At 36.6% G+C, this 20403-nt stretch overlaps 1 protein-coding gene across 9 annotated transcripts in view; it reads left to right on the top strand.

The window, feature by feature from the left end:
• PDE4D (phosphodiesterase 4D) overlaps positions 1-20403 on the top strand; it is a 1389427-nt gene that overhangs the window by 981669 nt on the left and 387355 nt on the right. The window contains exon 1 of one of the 9 annotated variants that reach the window (XM_064375995.1): positions 7815-7835. The exons of 6 other annotated variants lie outside the window; for them this stretch is intronic. Coding sequence is in view for 2 of the 3 variants with exons in the window: in XM_012457274.3 (XP_012312697.1) it covers positions 11228-11316 (89 nt within the window). In the remaining variant the exon portion in view is untranslated. Of the gene's footprint in view, positions 1-7814; positions 7836-8578; positions 8641-11039; positions 11317-20403 lie in introns of those variants that run through there. 2 more of the 9 variants (XM_012457272.2, XM_012457274.3) reach the window with 2 other exon arrangements.

The raw sequence follows: 20403 nt of genomic DNA, 5'->3' as shown, positions 1-20403 counted from the left end.
TCTCTTGACCTCGTGATCTGCCTGCCTCGGCCTCCCAAAGTGCTGGGATTACAGGTGTGAGCCACCGTGCCTTGCCCCTTGAGCATATCTTTAGATTTACTTTTTATCATGAATTTATTTTTGTTAGTAAGATTTGGAAATTCACATTTATTTTGTGGTTTACATGACATAGAAAAAAAATACATTGTCTTTCCTGTACAAAATAGTCTCCTTCGAAATAGTCTCCAGAAGAAAACATAGAGATTTATAACTTAGGTTCAATATAGGCACAATCCTAAATATTATTCAGATGAGTCTCATTATAACAGTACCATTCTTACTGCTTTCCTAATATGACACTAACCTGTTGAGAAGCAGTCTCTTAAATGTCACTGGTAGAATCTAAACAATAGATACACAGGTGTTCACTATAAACTTGTTTTAATTATTTTGTGTATTTGAAAATGTTTATGATACCATCTTGGAGGGAAAAAACCTCTTTTTGACATGGCAAGAACCATATTCTAAATTTTTACTCTGAAACAGATCTTATATGCTCTATCAAGTTTGTGTTTTAGACATCTCTAATTCAGCTAAATAGTTAAATTCTGGACTATTCCAGGGCTGATTGTCCTACTAAAGCATCCTTTTTTTTTCTTTATATGTATAAGAAGGATTTGAAGGGACCATTTGTCAGTTTTTAATGTTGTGAGCACTACTGATATGTTTTATTGAGAAAAAGCTTATCACCACAGGTTACAGAGATGTTTTTCTGAGATAAGATTATTTCTGGGTTGCAAGCGACTATAAGGAGGCACCAGGTCCCCTCTCTCTGTACCCCCAGCCACGAAGCCCTTATTTAGACATACACTGGGCTGAAATAGGAACTTCTGTATAAATGAGTCTCTCCTGTGCTCTTTCCACTTTAACAGAATGTTAAGAATTGACTGGTTGAGGCCAAATATTTCCCCCAGGCCAGTATTACAAACTGGCGTTTCACCAAAAACATCTCATTTGATGTGTTTTTAATGTTGATGATCTAAAAAATTATTTCATTTTATTTTTTGTAGGGATAGGGTCTCACAAATGCAAATCAAAACTACATTGAGATACCATCTCACGCCAGTTAGCATGGCGATCATTAAAAAATCTGGAGACCACAGATGCTGGAGAGGATGTGGAGAAATAGGAACACTTTTACACTGTTGGTGGGAGTGTTAATTAGTTCAACCGTTGTGGAAGACAGTGTGGTGATTCCTCAAGGACCTGGAAATAGCAATTCCATTTGACCGAGCAATCCCATTACTGGGTATATACCCAAAGGATTATAAATCATTCTAGGATAAGGACACATGCACATGAATGTTCACTGCAGCACTGTTCACAATAGCAATGACCTGGAACCAACCCAAATGCCCATCGATGATAGACTGGACAAGGAAAATGTGGCACATACACACCATGGAATACTATGCAGCCATCAAAAACGATGAGTTTGTGTCCTTTGTAGGGACATGGATGAACCTGGAAACCATCATTCTCAGCAAACTGACACAAGAACAGAAAATCAAACACCGCATGTTCTCACTCATAGGCGGGTGTTGAACAATGAGAACACATGGACACAGGGAGGGGAGTATCACACACTGGGGTCTGTAGCAGGGAACTAAGGGAGGGACAGTAGGGGGTAGGGAGTTGGGGAGGGATAACATGGGGAGAAATGCCAGATATAGGTGATGGGGAGGAAGGCAGCAAACCACATTGCCATGTATGTACCTATGCAACAATCTTGCATGTTCTTCACAGGTACCCCAAAAACCTAAAATGCAGTAATTAGTGTGTGTGTGTGTGTGTGTGTGTGTATATATATATATATACACACACTATATATTATATATATACACATATATATACATATTATATATTTATATATACACACATATATACATATATATTATGTATACATAGTATATGTACGTATATATATTATATATTATATATACATATATATTATATATACATATATATTATATACACATATATATACTATACATACATATATATGTGTGTGTGTATATATATACACACTATGTAGAGAGAGAGAGAGAGAGAGAGAGATAGGGTCACACTCTGTCAACCAGGCTGGAGTGCTGGAGTGCAGTGGCACAATCACAAATCACTGCAGCCTCGATTTCCCAGGTTCCAGTGATCCTCTTACCTCGGCCTCCCAAGTAGCTAGGACTGCAGGCATGCACAACACCATGCCTGGCTAACTTTTCTCTTTTTTGTAGAGATGGGGTCTAGCCATGTTTCCCAGGCTGATCTCCAACTCCTGGGCTCAAGAGATCTGTTCGCCTTGGCCTCCCAAAGTGCTGGGATTACAGGCATGAGCTTCATACCTGGCCACCACCTTCTTAATTATATACATGTTTTCTTAAGAGTTCAAGTTATTTTTCATTTCTATAAATATTTTCTATTCCTTTTCTTCTTATTGCCCTGATATTTTAAACAAATGTAAGCCCAGTCAAATTTCTTATTACCCTTGAGTTTCAGTTTTGGGTTCGTTCAGCTGTAAGCTCCCTTTGGGCACGAATTGTGTTCACCATTGACTACCAGCAGGCAGCTGGCATAGCATGGGGAATGTAGGAGATGCTAAAGATGCATTTGTGAGAGGGAGGAAGGAAGGAAGGAAAGAAAGATGGATGGGAGGGAAGAAGAGAGGAAGGAAGGAAGGATAGGAAGGAGGGAAGGAGGAAGGAAGGAAGGAAAGACTGGTGGGAGGGAGGGAAGGAGAAAAGGAGGAAAGGAGGGAAGGCAGGCAGACAAATGGGTAGGTGGGTGTCTGGGATGGAGGGAAAGAGAGGGAGGAAGTAAAGAAGGAAAGGAGTCTGGTTGGTTTTATTAGCTGTTGAACAAAATTCCATATAGAAAGTAGCTTACTAGTCTATATCTTTCAGCTCTGTTTATTTCAAAGGATTGTGTGTTTTTGTAAGTGTCGCTTATAGGATATTTAGAAAAATACTTGCTGCCTCATGCATTTCACCATCCAGTGCCCAGTGAGGCTTAAAAACTCATAGTTGTAATTTTGTTTCTTTGACCAAAGTTTGTTTTATTTTCAAATATAAGTTCAATCCCTTAAGACTCATCTATAACATATACATCAAACAAAAATAAGTCAAATTTAACTCGAAATTTTGCTATATATGATTTTGCTGGATATCACCTGACCAATGAAATAATAATTATGTGTTCTCAAATTTACTTCTACGTTTTTAAGGCAGTAAGTTTAACAGAAAAAGCCCCTGATATAAAAATGACTTATTCTCTAAAATTTAGAGGTAAGCTAAAGTTTTCATCAAGGTCCCATTTTTTAGCACTTTCCAAACTTGGGAAAGTCACTTAACCACTAAACCAATAGAAATAAAATTAGTGGTAACACTGAAAGCAAAACCCTGACAAAACACACAATCCTTTGAAATAAACAGAACTAAAAGATATAGACTTAGCAAGCTACTTTTCTGTGTGGAATTTTGTTCAACAGCTAATCAAACCAACCAGCCTCCTTTCCTTCTTTACTTCCGCCCTCTCTGTTTCCCTCCCTCCCTTCCACCTGCCTACCCCTTTGCCTACTTACCTTCCTTCCCTCCTTCCTTCCCTCCCTCCTTCCTTCCTTCCTTCCTTCTTCCTTCCTCTCACAAATGCATGTTTAGCATCTCCTACATACCCCATGCTATGCCAGCTGCCTGCTGATAGTCAGTGGTAAAAGCAAAAACCAGAACCAGTCCTATTGGCTTATTAGTAATGACCTAATTGGGTAAATGTCTATTATAAATTTCTTACCTGGTTCTGAGAGATAGCTAGTAAATGGCACCCTAAGTTTTATATATTCTGTTACAAAACAAAAACAAATAACAATAAGTTGTTTTCTTTTGTTGTTACTCAAAACCCAGATTTCTACTGTAGCCCCTAGCACATTGCTACCTGTGGTTGGATGGACTGAAAAGTGTTTCAGTTTCTCTCCTATGTAGAATATTCAGAGGGAAAGTGCAGGGCAGTGCACAATGCATACAAACACTGACATGATCACTTTTCCTCAAGCCAAACTATACTCCAGGCCTCCTGTCTCTCTAGTTATCACAGTTGAGCCCACTCAGCCCCACTTGCAGCCTCAGTCCCACTCCAGGCTCACAGGCCAAATTTGTCCCTGGAATTAGGAATTGAAAGATAAGCCAGCTACAATGGAGACAAGATTTGGAAATAGGCAAAACTGACTTGGACTCACATGTCTGTCATATATTACCTCTGTGGTGTCAGCCAAGTTACTTAACCTCTCTGAACCTCAGATTTCTCATCTATAAAGTGGTGATAATGTCTGCTCGTGAGTTGGAAGATTAAATAAGATTATGTAAATCTTATCTGACACCAAATGACTTTGCCGTGAAAGTTCAAAATTTCCTTCATGCTTTAATTCTCCAAGGAAGGGGACCTGACCTTTTTGGTTTCTATATTTACTTATATTCTAGGCATGTATTTGTTAAGATATAGGTTTTGCAGTAAGAGGGACCTCAATTTTAACCTCAGATCTGCTACTCATTGGCTGTATGATCATAGGGTCAAGTTACTTCAACTTAGTAAGCCTTCATTTCCCCAGTGGTGATACTGAAGAAAAATAATACAAAGCACACAGATGAATTATTGTGACAATAATATATATGGTACCCTAAAATTCTGTGCAGAGTCTTCAGAATGCTTTCATGTAAGTTACCCTCTTCTGTCCTCTCAAAAACTCTTTGCAATGGCTCTTTCTCAAATGAGAACCAAATGTATGAGACATTAAAACTCAGCAAGGTCAATAAACACCACAGAATAAACACCAAATAAGTGGTTGATATCATCATAGTAAAATGAGGAATTAGAAGAGTTACCCTGACATTATGGTGATGTTTGGTTCACAAACTCATTCAGTGCACAGGAAGTGTCCGAGTAAGGAAGGGGTCTGAGGATGACAGGTCAGGAATAAGTACTAAGGAATGGGAAAATTTGTGACTATTGGATCCAACAAATGGATAACCAGATTTAGCAAGATATTCAACAGTCATGGAAAAAATCCACAGCACCAAAATTCAACACATGAGATTTTTATTTAGGGATTCATGGTATTGGGGGTCTTTTTTCTTTCTCCCAAGAAGGTGATTTTGTTTCTCAGCCTAGCAGTTTCATCACTGCTTTTGCTTATTTGTAAGCATAATTCTAAAAAGTTGGAAGAAGCCATTTCTGTCCTTATTTGGTGCATGGTCAACAATAAGGGTAGCATGAATTGGAGTCAGTGTTGCAAATGCTTTCCCAATTAAACAACCTGTCTCTAGGATCCCATAATTTTTCAAAAAGTAAACAGAAATATTTCTATATTTAGGAGAAGCTTAGGGGTTTGAACAATCAAGAAATTCCATCAGCTAGTTTTAGTAAAATTTCTTGCCACCTAATTTTTTTAGATCTTCTAAACAAAGTTCATAGAGGATTTTAATGCTTCAAATAAAACATTAAAATTTCTTCATAGGATTAACCTTCAAATATAACACCTAATATTTTATTCTTACATACCTGGGATATAAAGATTTCTAATAGGGAAAATTATTATCTATTGAAACTGAACACTGATATTCTTTTTGAAACTGATAAAATGGTATGCCTACATACCATGCTCATGAAATAACCAATTGGCAATTTTTAAAACTTGAAAATGTTTCTAACAGTGTAAAAATAGTTTTCCTACCTCCCCCAAAAGCTTATAAACATCAGTAGTATGTGCCTAAAATATCGTGCCGTTTTCAGAGTGTTTTTATGTAAATTACCTTATTCAGCCCTCTTAAACACTCTTTGCAATGGCTCTCAAATGAGAACCAAATGGATTAGACACTGAAACTCAGCAAGATCAGGCAACGATCTTCAAGGTCACATGGCAAGTTCATGGCATAACTGTGACTCTAATCTCTAATCACCTATACCAGTGCTGCCCTGAAAATCTGCCCAATGATGTTTCATTTAAAAAAAAAAAAAAAAACTTTTTTTAACTATTTAGGGGACAGGCCAGTAACTCCTTTGGTCATAACAGTGACAGTGTTTTTTTCTGGTTTTGTTGTTTTCTTATTTATTTATTGCAACAACCTTGGCTTTGTCAGAGGGAGCACCTAAGAAAAAAGAAAATAAACAAGCCCTACCTAAATTACCCGCTATGAATTTTCTGCCCCTATTTAGGCACATATAAGAATATAATGACAGTGGTGCATCTTATTTTTAAGATGCCGTGAAAATATTGGTTTGTCCATTTATTAAACAAACATAATTGTGGCTTCTATGTCTCTACACTGTTTACTAAGCACTGAGGACCCAGAGGGAAAGCAGATGTGATCCATGTCCTCACAGTGTTTAGGTCTCTCAGGGAAGCCAGACACTGAATAAGTCATTACTAGTGTGATGATGCTGACAAAGAGGAACTGCAGAGTGCGGTGGAAACATCTCCTGATCTCGGGAGGCAGGGAAGACTTCCGGAGGAAGTGGCTTTCAAGATGAAATCCTATATCTACCACTCTTTTACTCACCAGTCATAGCTAAGTAGGATTTTTATTTAAGACTGTATTCAAGAGTAGAATAGAAATAATTTTTATGACTTTTAAAATCTTCATATACAGAGAATTGAACAATTAGACAATCAGTGACACCAGAAGACTTTTACACACTTGTTCAAAAATTGTGTTACATTATTTCAAGTGATTAGTCTACATTAATTTCAAAATTTTTAAAGAATTTGAGCCTAGAAATATTTTTAATAGTTAGAAAAATCTCTTAGGATCTTGTCAATTATTTAGTAGATACTTAATAAACATAAAATTTATTTTCTTTTCCTTCCATTTCTTTCTCTATGATTTATTCTCTTCAATACTTGGATAAATGGATCCAGGTATTCAGAAGGGTCTTTGTTAGTTTAGTGAATAGAAAAGCTTGACTTAATTGTTTTCCAGATCACTAAAACATTCCTAAAAGTGATGTAGATGAAAACCTTAAGTGTCTAGTAAAACATTTTGATTCACAATCCATAGTTTTATTGATTTTCTTATCATTATATTTAAGCACGCCTCCTGTTGATTATTTTAGTCTATATCCTGATTTTAGCTCTTTAATTAGGTGTCCTGGGTCATATATGAGTAATGGATGCAGAAGCTTAAAATACAGAGCATGCTTTCCCAGTGTACTTAAGACTATGGGGCAACTTCAATTCTCTTAATGTTTTACTGTTTCCAAGTCTTAAAATAATTATCTCCCACTTCAGAACATGGAACAATTGACCTTTAAATCAAGTAGACTCATATAAGGTTTAGAATTAATATTTGAAAGCAATTCAAAGAAGATTCTAGTATTATTTTGTGACACTTCCATTTGAAGAAATAATTTACAGTTAATTATGATAAGTAATGTGACAAAAGTCATTTCTTCATTTACTTATACTGAATGGACATTAGTGCTAAGGAGTACACACGTCCCATTGTCAGACTGCCTTTTGTCACATTCTTTTGCAATGTATCAGTCAGAAGACAGAATTATTACAAGGATACCCTCATCAGAAGTAGATGGTAAATAACTGTTATTTGCTTCCACATTAACTTCTGCTGGCTTTGAGTCTGTGACCAGAGACTATTTCAAAATACAGCACTATCCTGAAACCCACTATCTGCCTACTCTGGTTTCCTGAAGCAATGTCTTTCAACCTAATGCAACCCCGCTAATGTAACAGTTTATTTCTCTGAAGTTCAGCTCAACCCTCGTCTCCTCCGTATGCCTGTTAACTAGAGACTTGATGTGTAAGTAATTGAATGCCGATGTGAATTGTGTTTAAATTATCCCACTTTCAAATTTGGGAGTTTCACTTTTATTCATAGTAGCTGTCTCCTATAAAGGAAATTTCTGTGTCAAACGTTCAAACCCAATTTGCCATTTGTAACATCTGAAGTCTTGGAACCAAAATCCCAGAAATATTCAAGAGGCAAAAAAAGATGCCTTATTTAGAGTTCTGCAGAACATAAGAGCTGTTATTGGCAGGAGATGGGCATTTTGCTGATATTTTAGGGGGGTTAGAGCTTAGGTGGGTAACGATTGGATGAGAGCAATGTTTAGATTTTAGAATCTGGTTTTCCCTGGGACATATAAAATTAGTTTGCACAACTTGTAAATATAATAATTTGTTTCAGGGATGGAACATCTCTCCTTGCTATTCAATCATGCTTTTACTAAAATTCATCTGGAAAAATAAACACTTAATAAATGACAGTAATTAGAATGTTCAAAAGATGTCTTCTTTTTCCTTTTCTACTCTTTGATTCTCATGAAGTAAAAATTATAAACAGCTTGTTGTAATATAAATGATAGTAAAGATCTATCCTAGAAAAACATTATATTCAATTCCTTATTTTTTCCAGATGTCTAAATTCTCATGTTTATGAAGTATTAGCCAGTTCTTCAAAAAAATTATATTTATATTTGAAATTAAGGCTTAATTTTGCTCATGATTAATCTCAGAAATAAGTAGCTTATTTCTGTGACCTTGCTGAGGTCTGGTAACCTACGAGGGATTATGTGTAACTGTGAGGAAGAAATGAAAAGGAGGCGGTAAGTAATTATTTAAGAAAAAATAACATTAAAATTGGCGGACACTTCTTGTGTCTGTAACTGATTTCACACTAGGAAAACGAACCAGAGTTTCAATTTTCCTGTTCATAATTTCACATTTATAGTTCCATTGTTTTTATCTTGTTTAACTTTTCTGGATGTCTGCTTTTACGAAGCAGGGGGGAAAAGAAGGAAAAATGTTTTTGACGATAATGAAAAAGACAAGATTGGTTCTCCTTCCTTGTACATTTTTAGAGAAAGTTGGACATTCCCTAGCAGATTCATTCTAGATTATTTGTATGTCTTTATAGCTTATCAATTAGATATCCATTAATAGAACATTCTTTTAAAAATATAAATTGGTAAGCAAAGGCAGTTAATTATTTGTGAAGATGTATACTGCTGGCTTTATCCTGAATAGAAAGATAGGGTTTATCTTGCTATCAGTAAAATTGGGTTAACAATGAAAATATTTTTCTGCTTCCAAAGTTGTATACATAGACTGAAGATTTTATTAGAAATCAGTGATGCTGTTTCACCTACAAAATTTTAAACACCACCGGACAAAATGAGAGCTTTGTGTTGCCTGGAGGGTGAAAGAAGTCTCTTTTCCAGCAACATCCCTTCTGCTTTCCTGCTTGTCTTTGTGGCCTCCCTCCCCCTCCCTTTCACACCAAGCCACCCCACCCCACCAGCTGTTAGGGACTCCTCCCATCTTTACGCAGATCACTCGTTCTCTTAGACTGTCTTTCTTTAGTCTCAGATGAAGACAGTGTACTAAGCACCAAGTTGTTCAGCTCAGTGCTAACTTTGCCAGGAATGTGTGCATTTCCTAAGAGCTGCCCAAAATGGAAATTAAATAGTATGAAAGAATGAAATGGCAATAGTGCCATTTTGTACACCAGAAGAGCAGATTGGCATCGGTATAAGCACCTTTTCAGTCCTTTGAGAACACCAGGAAAGTGGCCATCTGTTTTGCCCACGTGCAATTTGGATCTTTATACAAAAGCAAAAAGACAGTTTGTGAAGCATTACAATATTGCAAGATGATTCAGAGAGAATGTGTTTTGTTTATTTTTGAACTCTCTGCTCCTCCAAGGTTGCTGCTGTTAGGGGCAGTTCTCACTCACCCACTCTCTTTGAGCTCATGTGTCTGATAAGAAAGACGTGAAACTGTAAAAACGTTTTCTATTACTCATCTCCAAAGCTGATAGGAAACCTGTAGCATTGTTAAGAACCCCTGGTGTTCTGGATGCTGTTGTGAAAATAAGCATAATGTTTAATGCCTTGAGGTTTTACTGAAATTATATAAATATTTAAGACTCTCTTGGTGTACAAGAGACAGATTGAGCTTTAGAGGTCTCAAAATTTGCAGATATGGTGATGTTCACCAAGCTCAACTCTTGGTCAGTTTTGTCCAGTTCAGAGAGGGTTAAATTCACTCTTGGGCACTTCAGCCTCTCTAATCTTATCCTGGAGAAGTGGAGCTCTGCCTTGGTTTACAGTTGAGGTCACCGGCGGGGCAGTGTTTCGACAGGGACTGATGAAATTATGCTGCATTGTTAACATTGAATACCACTCAGTGGTGAGGACCGATGACGGCACTAGGGTCCTTTGACTCCTTGGGTACAGTATCTTGAAATAGATGCTTTCTCAAAATGTCCTGGACTCATAAAACATATGAAGGCTTCTATTTGGCTTTCATCATTTATTTAATCTGAAAGAAAGTTGTTTTAAGGGATTTATAAGAGTTAAGAAATGTTTCTAGGGAATAGAAAATGGACAAGATAATTGATCTTTGTTGTCAAAGTCATGCATCGTAATTCACTCTCTAAGGTGACGCAGCATCTCCTTGAGGGAGAAGCTGCCAAAAGCTCTGAAAGTGATCTGCCTGTTTTTTTCTCACACTGGCTTGCAGAGAGGCACTGGTATTTTCAAGATGACTAAATCCTGTTTACCTCCTGTGGAAGGTTTGCTAAGAATTATATCCATCTCTGTTTTTAAGAGAAGTTGAAATAAGGAAAATTATAGTTGGCAGTTAGCTGTGTAAAATTTAGTGATCTTTGTTAGATGCCCCAGTCATAGGCAAGTATTTACTTTTTAAAAATTTTTAACAAAGCCCTCACGTTTACTTTTTTTAAAGTTCACACTGATATAAAGGTTTACCCACTTCAATCACACTTTTTATTGTGTGTGCACGTGTGCATGTGTGTGTGTGTGTGTGTGTGTGTGTGTGTTGTGCTTTTCAGGAGTGGCATGTGACTATGCTGTTTTATCAGGGCTATATTTAAAAACAAATTTTCGAGGGAGTGTTTCTCACGTTAATTATGAGATAAGGCCTGAGTGAAGCAAGCTCTGTCGCAAAGGCCAAGTGTCATGCAGCAGGAAGTCCTGGCTATCCCTTCCAACCCTGCCTCAGCCAGCCTGCCACCTCTCTGTCAGCGCATACCGGCATACCACCGCACAAAGGAAATGCCCTCACTCAGCTACAAGTGCCTCCTGCTCTGTGCGAGGCCTCAGGGCCCCAGGGCCCGGCACCAGCTCTGACTTCCCGTGGTTCCTGTGGATCTTGGCATTGTCCTTACAAATGGCTTTTGTTTGGGATCCTCTGGGAGCCACAGTGCCAGGACCATCTCCAAGAGCCAAATCAAGATTGCGTTTCTCAAAGTCCTACAGGTATTGCTCTTTTCCTTTTGTAGCTGGAAAGAATTGTTTAACTGCCTTAGGCCCCTTGCAAATAAGCTTTTGCCGTGTGTTGACCTTCTAACTCCTAGTGCTGGTTAAGTTAACAATATATAAAATAAGAGCCAAGAAGATGATGTAAACCTTGAAATGGGAATATGTAGGTACCTCCAGAAGCAGAAGGAAGTTGACCGACTTTAAAAGCTAATTACAAGAGTTAAATGGCAAACTTAGCAAAGCATTCATATTACTGCCACCTAGAAAAGAGTGTATTAACTTGTCTAGTGGCTTAATATAGTCAACTGTAAATGTTAGGGATGGGTTCTTGCTTGACTAACCAACAACAAAAACACTACATTGTTGTTCACGAGTGTTTCAGGGCACATTCACATGAAAAAATGGAAACTAATGTTATGTTCCAGGTAGTAATTCAGTTTTAATCTTGTCCAGCAGAATTAGATGCCATGAATTCAAACTAAATATTTTAATAATCTTTTATTTCTGAAAATCATATTAAAAATCTTAACCTCATGACCCAACTAAACTGTCAATGACTGTTTTGCAACAAAAATAGCTTATTTTAACCAAATAACTGGAAAAAAGACACTTAAAAAAAAATCTTGGATTTCCTTTTTCATTTTGAGTATTCCAGGTGTTTATAAAGAAAAGATTGATTATTCTTTATTATTATTGTTTATACAGAAGAGCTTTTTTGTTTCTGATTAATTACAGTCTATAGCACTGAAAGCTATTTATTTAATCAATAGTAAATAGAAGTGAAATTGTTTGCAAAATTTTGGATATAAAGTCTTTCTTATTTAGACCAAATGTAACACATCTGGAAGCTGCCAGGCCTATGTAGAAATATGCATTAACTCTGGATTAAAATGTGTTCTGATTTGCCTGCATATAAAACATTCAAAGTTTGAATTAAAATAATTCATGAGAATTATTTATTTGCTTTAGACAGTAAAGAAAATAATATCTTTGTAATTTTTTAGGGAACTATAAAATCAGAGAAATAAAATCATAAAATTTGTCATAACAATGCATAAGTAAACTTTGGCAACAGATAAATATAATTTGTCAGCTAAAGGTGTAGGTAGTAACTCCATTTATTTTTATTTCAAAATAAAATAACGATTTATTTGTTGTTATGTTAGTTTGTTACAGCTGTGAAATTTGGTTGAACATTAGAAATTGTATGCCTACTATGTGCTTTGCATTCTGTCTAATGTGATTCTCATGCTTATTATGTGCTAAATTGTACATTCAGAACTTAACATCAAAGATTTGTTAACATTACTGTGCATATTTCCAATATATGGTGGCCTCTAGGCTCTCTTCATCACTGAGATCTGATAGCAAGCTCCTTAATATCATAAATCTCCAACTGCTGGATTAAGTAAAAGCAATAGCTTGATGAACTAAAGAATTTGAGAAATCTTAAGAAATGCAGAGTTTATGCTCTACTGTGTAATTTGCAAATATATTACAAACCTGGCCTTCTCAGTTTGGCAAAGATATATTTATTTGAGGTGTTGTATGATATATATATAGCTATATGATAAATATATTTTTATCAAGGTTCCTTTGGTCAAGTTCTGGCCCTTTCCAAAATACAAGCATTAGCAGCTAAGGATGACTTTTTCATGTATTTGAATCCCTCACATCTGTAATTTTAACAAGTTTCATTTGTAACAAGTTTAAGAGGTGAGGATGGCATCTCAAATATCCATCATGAGGCAGTTTCCTTTGGAAGCTTGAGAGGCTTAGTCCCTCCTTTATTTCCTCTCAGTTTGAATATACAGTTTCCCACATACTAATTAATTTAATCATTTATATGTGCCGTTTTCACCGTTTGGAGGTTCTAGTTATTTTTCCAGTTGGACCGCAGACTCTTTGAGGTTAGAAGCTTCCTTATAGACAGCAAGAATGCCAATAGTGCGTATTTGATAAAGTATCCTGTTACCCTCTCTTATTTGACATCACCCCATAATGCTTTATTAGCATAAACAACTTGATATGATCATATCTATCATAAATTGAATTGAATGGAAGGGTTAGGGAGATAGGAAGGCAGATGGCCACCGGCTCTCACATTTCTGGAGGTCCCTCACCCATTCAAGGAGATTATGCATTCAGCCATAGTAATATACTGACAATAATGAAAAAAAGGTATTTATCATATAACTTGAAATTTTTATTATTCCATAATACCTCAAATGCACCATGAGTCACTAAATATATATATACACACATATATATACACATATGTATACACACACACACACACATACCACATGTACACACCACATATACATACCATACACAGGCACATGTGCACACACAGTTAAATGCTATAATTATCTTCTGAAGAACATAGCATAGCATTCTTGCATAGCATTCTTGGAGTTAAAATAGCATTTATTGCATAGCATTCTTGGAATTAAAGGTGTTAAACTGTTTGATGTAAACATGTAAAACATCTCATAATATTACAGGCTTGTTAATGCATTTCTTAATTTTAAAAAATATATACAAGATCCTTAAACCCTGAAAGTAACTTAAGCTTATCTTGACCTTTAAGAGGCTTTGGATATGATCCCATTATTGAAGCAACTGAAAGAACTGGACATTAAACAACATTTCTTCATTGAATTTCTCTCACATGAGATTTTTATGAGCAATATTTTATATCTTGTAAAACCTTCAAATGTGCCTATCGTAGTGTCATTTTTCTTTGGCTATCAAATGGATAATAATGCATGATACTGGGGGTACACTCAGCTTTATGCTGAAATATTTTTCTTTGGCGTGGCTTTTACTCACAGGTAACATTCAGGCTAAAGGAAAGCCAAGTCTATAAGATATGAAATTCAATTCATGTCTGATTTGTTAAAATAATAGCAAATCATATACATTTGATGAGTGCTGACTCCCGAGAAGTACAATCTTAAACAGTTTTACAATGCTCAAAATAGATTTGAAAGTTTTTCAGCTGTGGGTAAAATACATTTTACTAAAAAAACAAAAATGATTAATATATAGCTTATTAAACTAAGTTTGATTTGAGGCAGAAAGAGAGATTGAAAGGGGAAAGAAAAGGGAGAGGGAAGGAAAGGGAGAGAGGAGTGGAGCAGGGTCATGGAAAGAGGAGGGAGGAAGACAAAGAGAAAAAGAGAGAAAGCAGAGCATTACATAATAAGGAAACGACTTTTTCTCTGTGAATCCAGAAGACAGTGCCAACCATGTTTTCAGTAATGGGATCGGTGTTAGCATTAGGGCACTGCTTACAAAGCTGAGTATTATTTTTGAGGGTGAGGTGCTGATTTGTCTGTCTAGGTTCCGGCACACGTGTTTAAAGATTTACCTAATTATTTTAGAGCAACGCCCCTCCCATGTATTATAGAGAAGAAAGTGAATAATGTGCTCATGTTAAATTTGAGAAAATAATGTGGATAAGTTTATATTGGTTGTTTAAATATAGTACCTAGAAAACATTGTGGAAAAATGATCTGGGAAGTAAAGAAAGAATCAAGGAGCAAAGGTTTACCCAGCCTGTGGACCCTGACAACTCCAGTAAGAGATCACTAGGAAATTTTGTATTTTTGAAAATATTATTGTTTAAAACTACAGTAGTGTTCAAGGAAACTTTAAATAGAAAATTACTCTTCTTGAGATGGTTCTGTCTTCCAGAGAGAACAAATCACAAACACTTTGTGCTTTCTATCTTAAAAAGGGATGTTAAAAGGAACATTTTACACAATGAGTATGGGGTAGGTACTATGCAAATAGAAGAGAAAGTCACTCGGGGTACATTTGAATGTAGGGCAGAGATTATTCCTTAGCGTTCCACAGGCAAGAAACAAAGTGTCTTCTAGTTTTCTTGCCCTTTATACTAATAGGGGTCATGGAATAGAAATTCTCAGAAAATCTCCAGAACTCATATTTGCCAATTGTTTCAACATCTTTTCCTTCCCAGAATTTTAGCAGAATTGCCAAACAGGTGATTAATTAAATACATATGCGCATGCTTGTACCTCATACAGAAGGGCTAATGAGTAAATGTGTTTAATGTGACATAGACTGAACAGTAGAAGGAAGGAGGAATAACAATCAGATCAATAAACAAAAGTACAAATGGTATCTGGGCTATGAAAAAATAAAGCAATATTTGCCCAAATAAGAAGATCTAGTTATTCCTAAATTGTCCCCTGTATTCTTAGGAAGTAAAGATCAAATCTGTAACTTTGATCTGGAAATTGCACAGTAGCAGATATGAACAGGGATCATAGGAGAGTGTGGTCTCATCACTACTCTTTGCTACTACCAAAACCTAACTGGTAGCATCAGTGATTGTCCAATCAAACTGCAGAATTCCCATTAGAAAATGCTGTCTTGAACCCACATCTTAGAAAGGGAGTGAGTGCCACCAGTGAATCAGTACACTGGGATGTAACTTTCTGTGTGCCCCAAGAATACCTCCTGTTACATAGCAATTTTTCGTTTTCAAAGCTTTTCAGATGTGACAACTGTTGTTTTTAGTGTGCCGCAGCTCATCTCACTTAATTTTTTAGGGTAAGTGAAAAGGATAGGTACAATTAGTATCAAATAAGAGAAGAAGAATTGGAGGTTCAGGTACTAGAGACCACACACACAAACGTGGTTAGAAAGTCCAAAGTAAGAACAACAGAGCTAATTTGTACTGGATGCTTACTGTGCACCAGGGAGTGTTCCCAGTGCCATGCATGCGTCAGCTCATGCATGTCATCCTCCAAAGCAGCCTCAGGAAGTAGATCTAGCATTACCATTATCTTACAAATGAGGAAACCAGGCAGAGCAAGTTTAAGAAACTTTCACAGGTACGAATTCTAGAAGTCTGTGTTAGAACCAGGACTCCTAGTCACTCTCCCACCTCCAGTTTCCTGACCAGATCCTATTATCAACACACAAGGAAAAATTCCATAATAAGAGGTGTGATTCTAATAGATGTACTATCTTCCTCTACTTAACTCTGAATCTTTACCTGAAGACAGAACACAATGTAATTTGTTATAGAATAGGGCTTAGTAATCAATTAAAATATAACTTATTAAATAATATCTAAACTGTCCTCTAACCTAACTGATGTTGGTTTAAAGGAGTGCTAAGCAAAAGCATCAAGACAAAAGTATTTTTATATTTAAGAACAAAGAAGATGAATCTGTGATTTTATGTTGTCTGCTTCTGCCCCCTCCTGGGTTTTGCTTCATGGGCTTCCATCTGGCTCATTTCATCTGGCCAAAAACATTGGTCATGTGATTGTATTTTGCTGCCAAAATATTGCTCCTTGGCCAGCTGTTCAGAGGAGCCAGAAGATTCTCTGAGCTAGAGAGGTCAACTCCATCTTGTTTCATGTCTATTTATTCTACTGGCATTGTCTTAACTATTAAACTAGGCCTCTTAATGATATTTCAAATTGTGAGTAATGTTGGCTAAATTGACAATGAAAAAATAATTACCATATAGGCAACATTTATACCTACGAATAACAATACTGCTAGCAACCATTACACACGTTGAGAAGAGGTAGCATGTTGTAGGAGAACTTTGGCTCTAGAGCCAAACAGACCAAGCTTCAGTGCCAACACTGCTGCTTTCCTGGTTGGGCAGTTTTCCTGACCTCTCTGATCCATTTCCATGTCCATAAATAGGAAATAAAAATACCCACTTCATAAGGCCATTGTGTAGATTAAATGAAAACAGGCACATGAATTCAGGCCATTTTCAGATGTAACAGATGTTACTACTGTCGTTTTTAGTGTGCCACAGCTCATCTCACTTAATTATTTAGGGTAAGCGAGAAGGATGGGTATAATTAGCATCAAATAAGAGAAGAATAATTAGAAGTTCAGACTAGAGACCACACACACACACACGTGGTTAGAAAGTCCAAAGTAAGAACAATAGAGCTAATTTGTACTGGACATTTACTGTGCACCAGGAAGCATTCCCAGTGCCATAGCCTCTTTCCCAGTACCAACCTCTTTCATAGCATTTTCCAAGTCTTCCCTAACATTTCACAAATTTTGTGAAACTTCTTTTGTGAAATACATTTACAGGTAAACTGTCATCGTTGGTACCATAGTACAATAGAGCTGGCTTATAAATGGTTACCTAATAAACAACTTGCACATACAACCCAGGCTCACCTTGGAAGGTAGTGAGCAGGAATGGTTGACAGCTGGCTAGCTCTACAGGCCCACTGCAGCTGAGGTTCACATTTTCACCTTATCACTTATAGCTATGAGACTTAGGGCAAGTTACCTAACTTCATGTGCCTCAGTTTCCTCATCTGTAAAATGGGCTATGAGGCTTACCTGTGTTAGTCATGTAAAGTGCCTGACACATAGACAACACTAAAATAAATGTCAGCTATTATTAATAATAGAATATAAGCTCCACATGGCAGCAATTTTTATCCTTTTTTTCCATCTTTGTATGGCCAATGCCTAGAAGAGTGCCTGGTACAGTACATGCTTAACATATACGTGTTGAATGAATGAAACTATTAGCAAATGTGTTCCAACTCATGACAGGTGTGAGGACATTCCGCTTCCTTTTGCCATATTCATGGGAACAAGGGGTTAGAGCTGAAGAAACCTGATGGTTCATTTGCTCAAAGTCATTTGTCTTACACTGAAGAGCTTGAAGACCTTGAAAGGCCCCAGGGTCATGCAGCTTGATAGTACCATGGCCAGAGCTAGAACCCTGGCTCTGCCTGTTTCTGTGAAAATCTTTGTTCCAGTGTCCCACCCCCTCACTTCAGTACATGTGCCATCTAATTCAATGCCTTCAGTAAGGCAGCAAAGAGAATGAATGAATTAGAGCACACTTCTTGCAGCCAGGGGAGAGTATAAGAGTCATAACTGGGCAATGACCATGGAAGGACAGGTTTCTGAATAATAGAAAGACTCATCCAAGTAAAATTATCCTCAGACATTTTACTTACAAGTCTAAAAATCACTTGTTATGACAGCTACAATAGGATTTTTGTAGGGAATCACCACTTTGTAAACATTTTTGCAGACTGCATTATAATGCATTTTTTTCAAAATTGAAGGAAAGTCCCATCTCTAACATTCAAAAGAATCCATGCAATTATCAATATAGACTAGAAACAGAGAGGGGAAATATAGTTTGAGTGTTTTCTGTACTATCAAGACAGCACATGGAACAACCACAGGCAGAATGATTAAAAACTCTGCAATAAATATAAAGATACTGATTTTATAAGGTAGCCTGCAGTCTATGGACCAGCACAGAGCCCTGTCAAATGTGAACTGCCAGGAGATGTACAAAAAAAATCAAGGTGACAAAAGAACAAAAGACACTCACCATTGCCAAGGGTTTATAATGATGCTGTACTTCAGTGTGAGAATGGTTTTCACTGTAGTTAAAACCATACCAGTTTTGAATGTGTAATGGGTAGGAGTATTTATCTTAATTAGTAGTTCATAAAATTTATACTATTTATTTTCATAATGTCGATTTAGTGATTTTCAATTAGTGCATTTTTGTCTTTAAGTCATGAAGTAGATGAGCCTGCCTCAAGTTATTTTAAGAGATGGTACTTTAAGCAGCTGGATCAAGGCCTGTCTGATCTGGGCAGAGCAAATAAGGAATTCTACTTACAAAAGAGGAAGCATTCAATTGTATATACTTTACCTTAGTACTCCTTCTTCTGGAGGCCTCAGCATCTATCATGTTCTTTGCCACAGCCATATATCCACCTTCTACCTTGGCTCTCCCTCCTTCTAACTTCCATTGTTTTTTCTACCTTTGAACTATAATTGACAAGCCTTTTTAACTTTGACAAGGGGCTGAAGAGAGGTGTCTGATGGTCCATAAGACTGGGTTATATAAGCACACAGAGTTGAATCAGAACAAAAGAAAATTCCATTGGCAAAGGAAGAGTACTGTATGGTACTTTAAAACTTGTCCAATTGTATTATTTTATATATTTATTTATTTTAGAGACAGGGTCTTGCTCTATCATCTAGGCTGGAGTACATGGCATGATCATCACTCATTGCAACCTCAAAATCCTAGGCCCAAGGGATCCTCAAGCCACAGCCTCCTGGGTAGCTAGGACTACAGGCACACCCTACCATGCCTGGCTTCAAAAAAATGTTTTAGAGTCTATTTTGCCCAGGTTGTCCCAAACTCTTGGCCTCAAGTTATCCTCCCACCTCAGCCTCCTAAAGTTCTGGGATTACAGGCATGAGCCATGGCACATGGCACTCAAATTATATAACTCATTAGCTGGTAATAGTGTAAATTTGGAAGACAAAAGCTAAAATGTTAAAGAGGAAAAATGGATTTGTGAATAGAGTAAATATATATTACTGTAAGTATGTTAAGCCAATCAAATGCAAAAGATGGACAGTTTAAAGGGGACAAGTATGTAAGCCACATTCCAAAAAAAGAAAAATTTAAAAAAACCTTTGAAATGAAGTTTTAAAAAGATAAGCTTTGTGTCAAGCTAAAGAAATAAACTCTGAAAAAACCCCAAAATTATGACAATGAATTAAACATTCAAATATGAACAGACCAGAATATAAAAGATCAATCTATTCATTCAGGTGGTAAATGGTCACAACCAGCTCTCTATGAGGGAGTGGAGAAGGGACTATTCATAGTATTTGCTGATTTTTGTGCCAAAAAATTATCTCACCAGCCCATTTCGAACTGTAAAGGTCACTAAATGTGGAGGTGGCAAGAGACACATAGTCCTATATACATACAGTGTTTCTACCACATAGATACGCTAGATATAAGTTGCCCCAAAAACATCATAGTAGTAAAATGTAGCCAAATTATCCAGAAGTTAGGAGTTTTGAATACGTATTTCCATTGTTTTTAAATATAATTTAATTATAATTAACAATTTTTATGTAATTTAATTTTTAATAACTGTTGGGTATTAACAGCTGACTTACAAATACTCCTAAAAATGTAACAGGATGTAGTGAGAGACAAAATGGATGTGGCCTCTGCTTTTATCAAGTTTACATTCTGGTAGAGGAAGACAGAAAA

The sequence above is a fragment of the Aotus nancymaae genome, unplaced genomic scaffold, assembly GCF_030222135.1.
Source record: "Aotus nancymaae isolate 86718 unplaced genomic scaffold, 86718_ANA_hifiasm-v0.15.2.pri h1tg000014l, whole genome shotgun sequence".
Lineage (NCBI taxonomy): Eukaryota > Metazoa > Chordata > Mammalia > Primates > Aotidae > Aotus > Aotus nancymaae.
The sequence above is the reverse complement of the archived record's forward strand: the minus strand, read 5'-3'. Positions and strand labels throughout refer to the sequence as shown.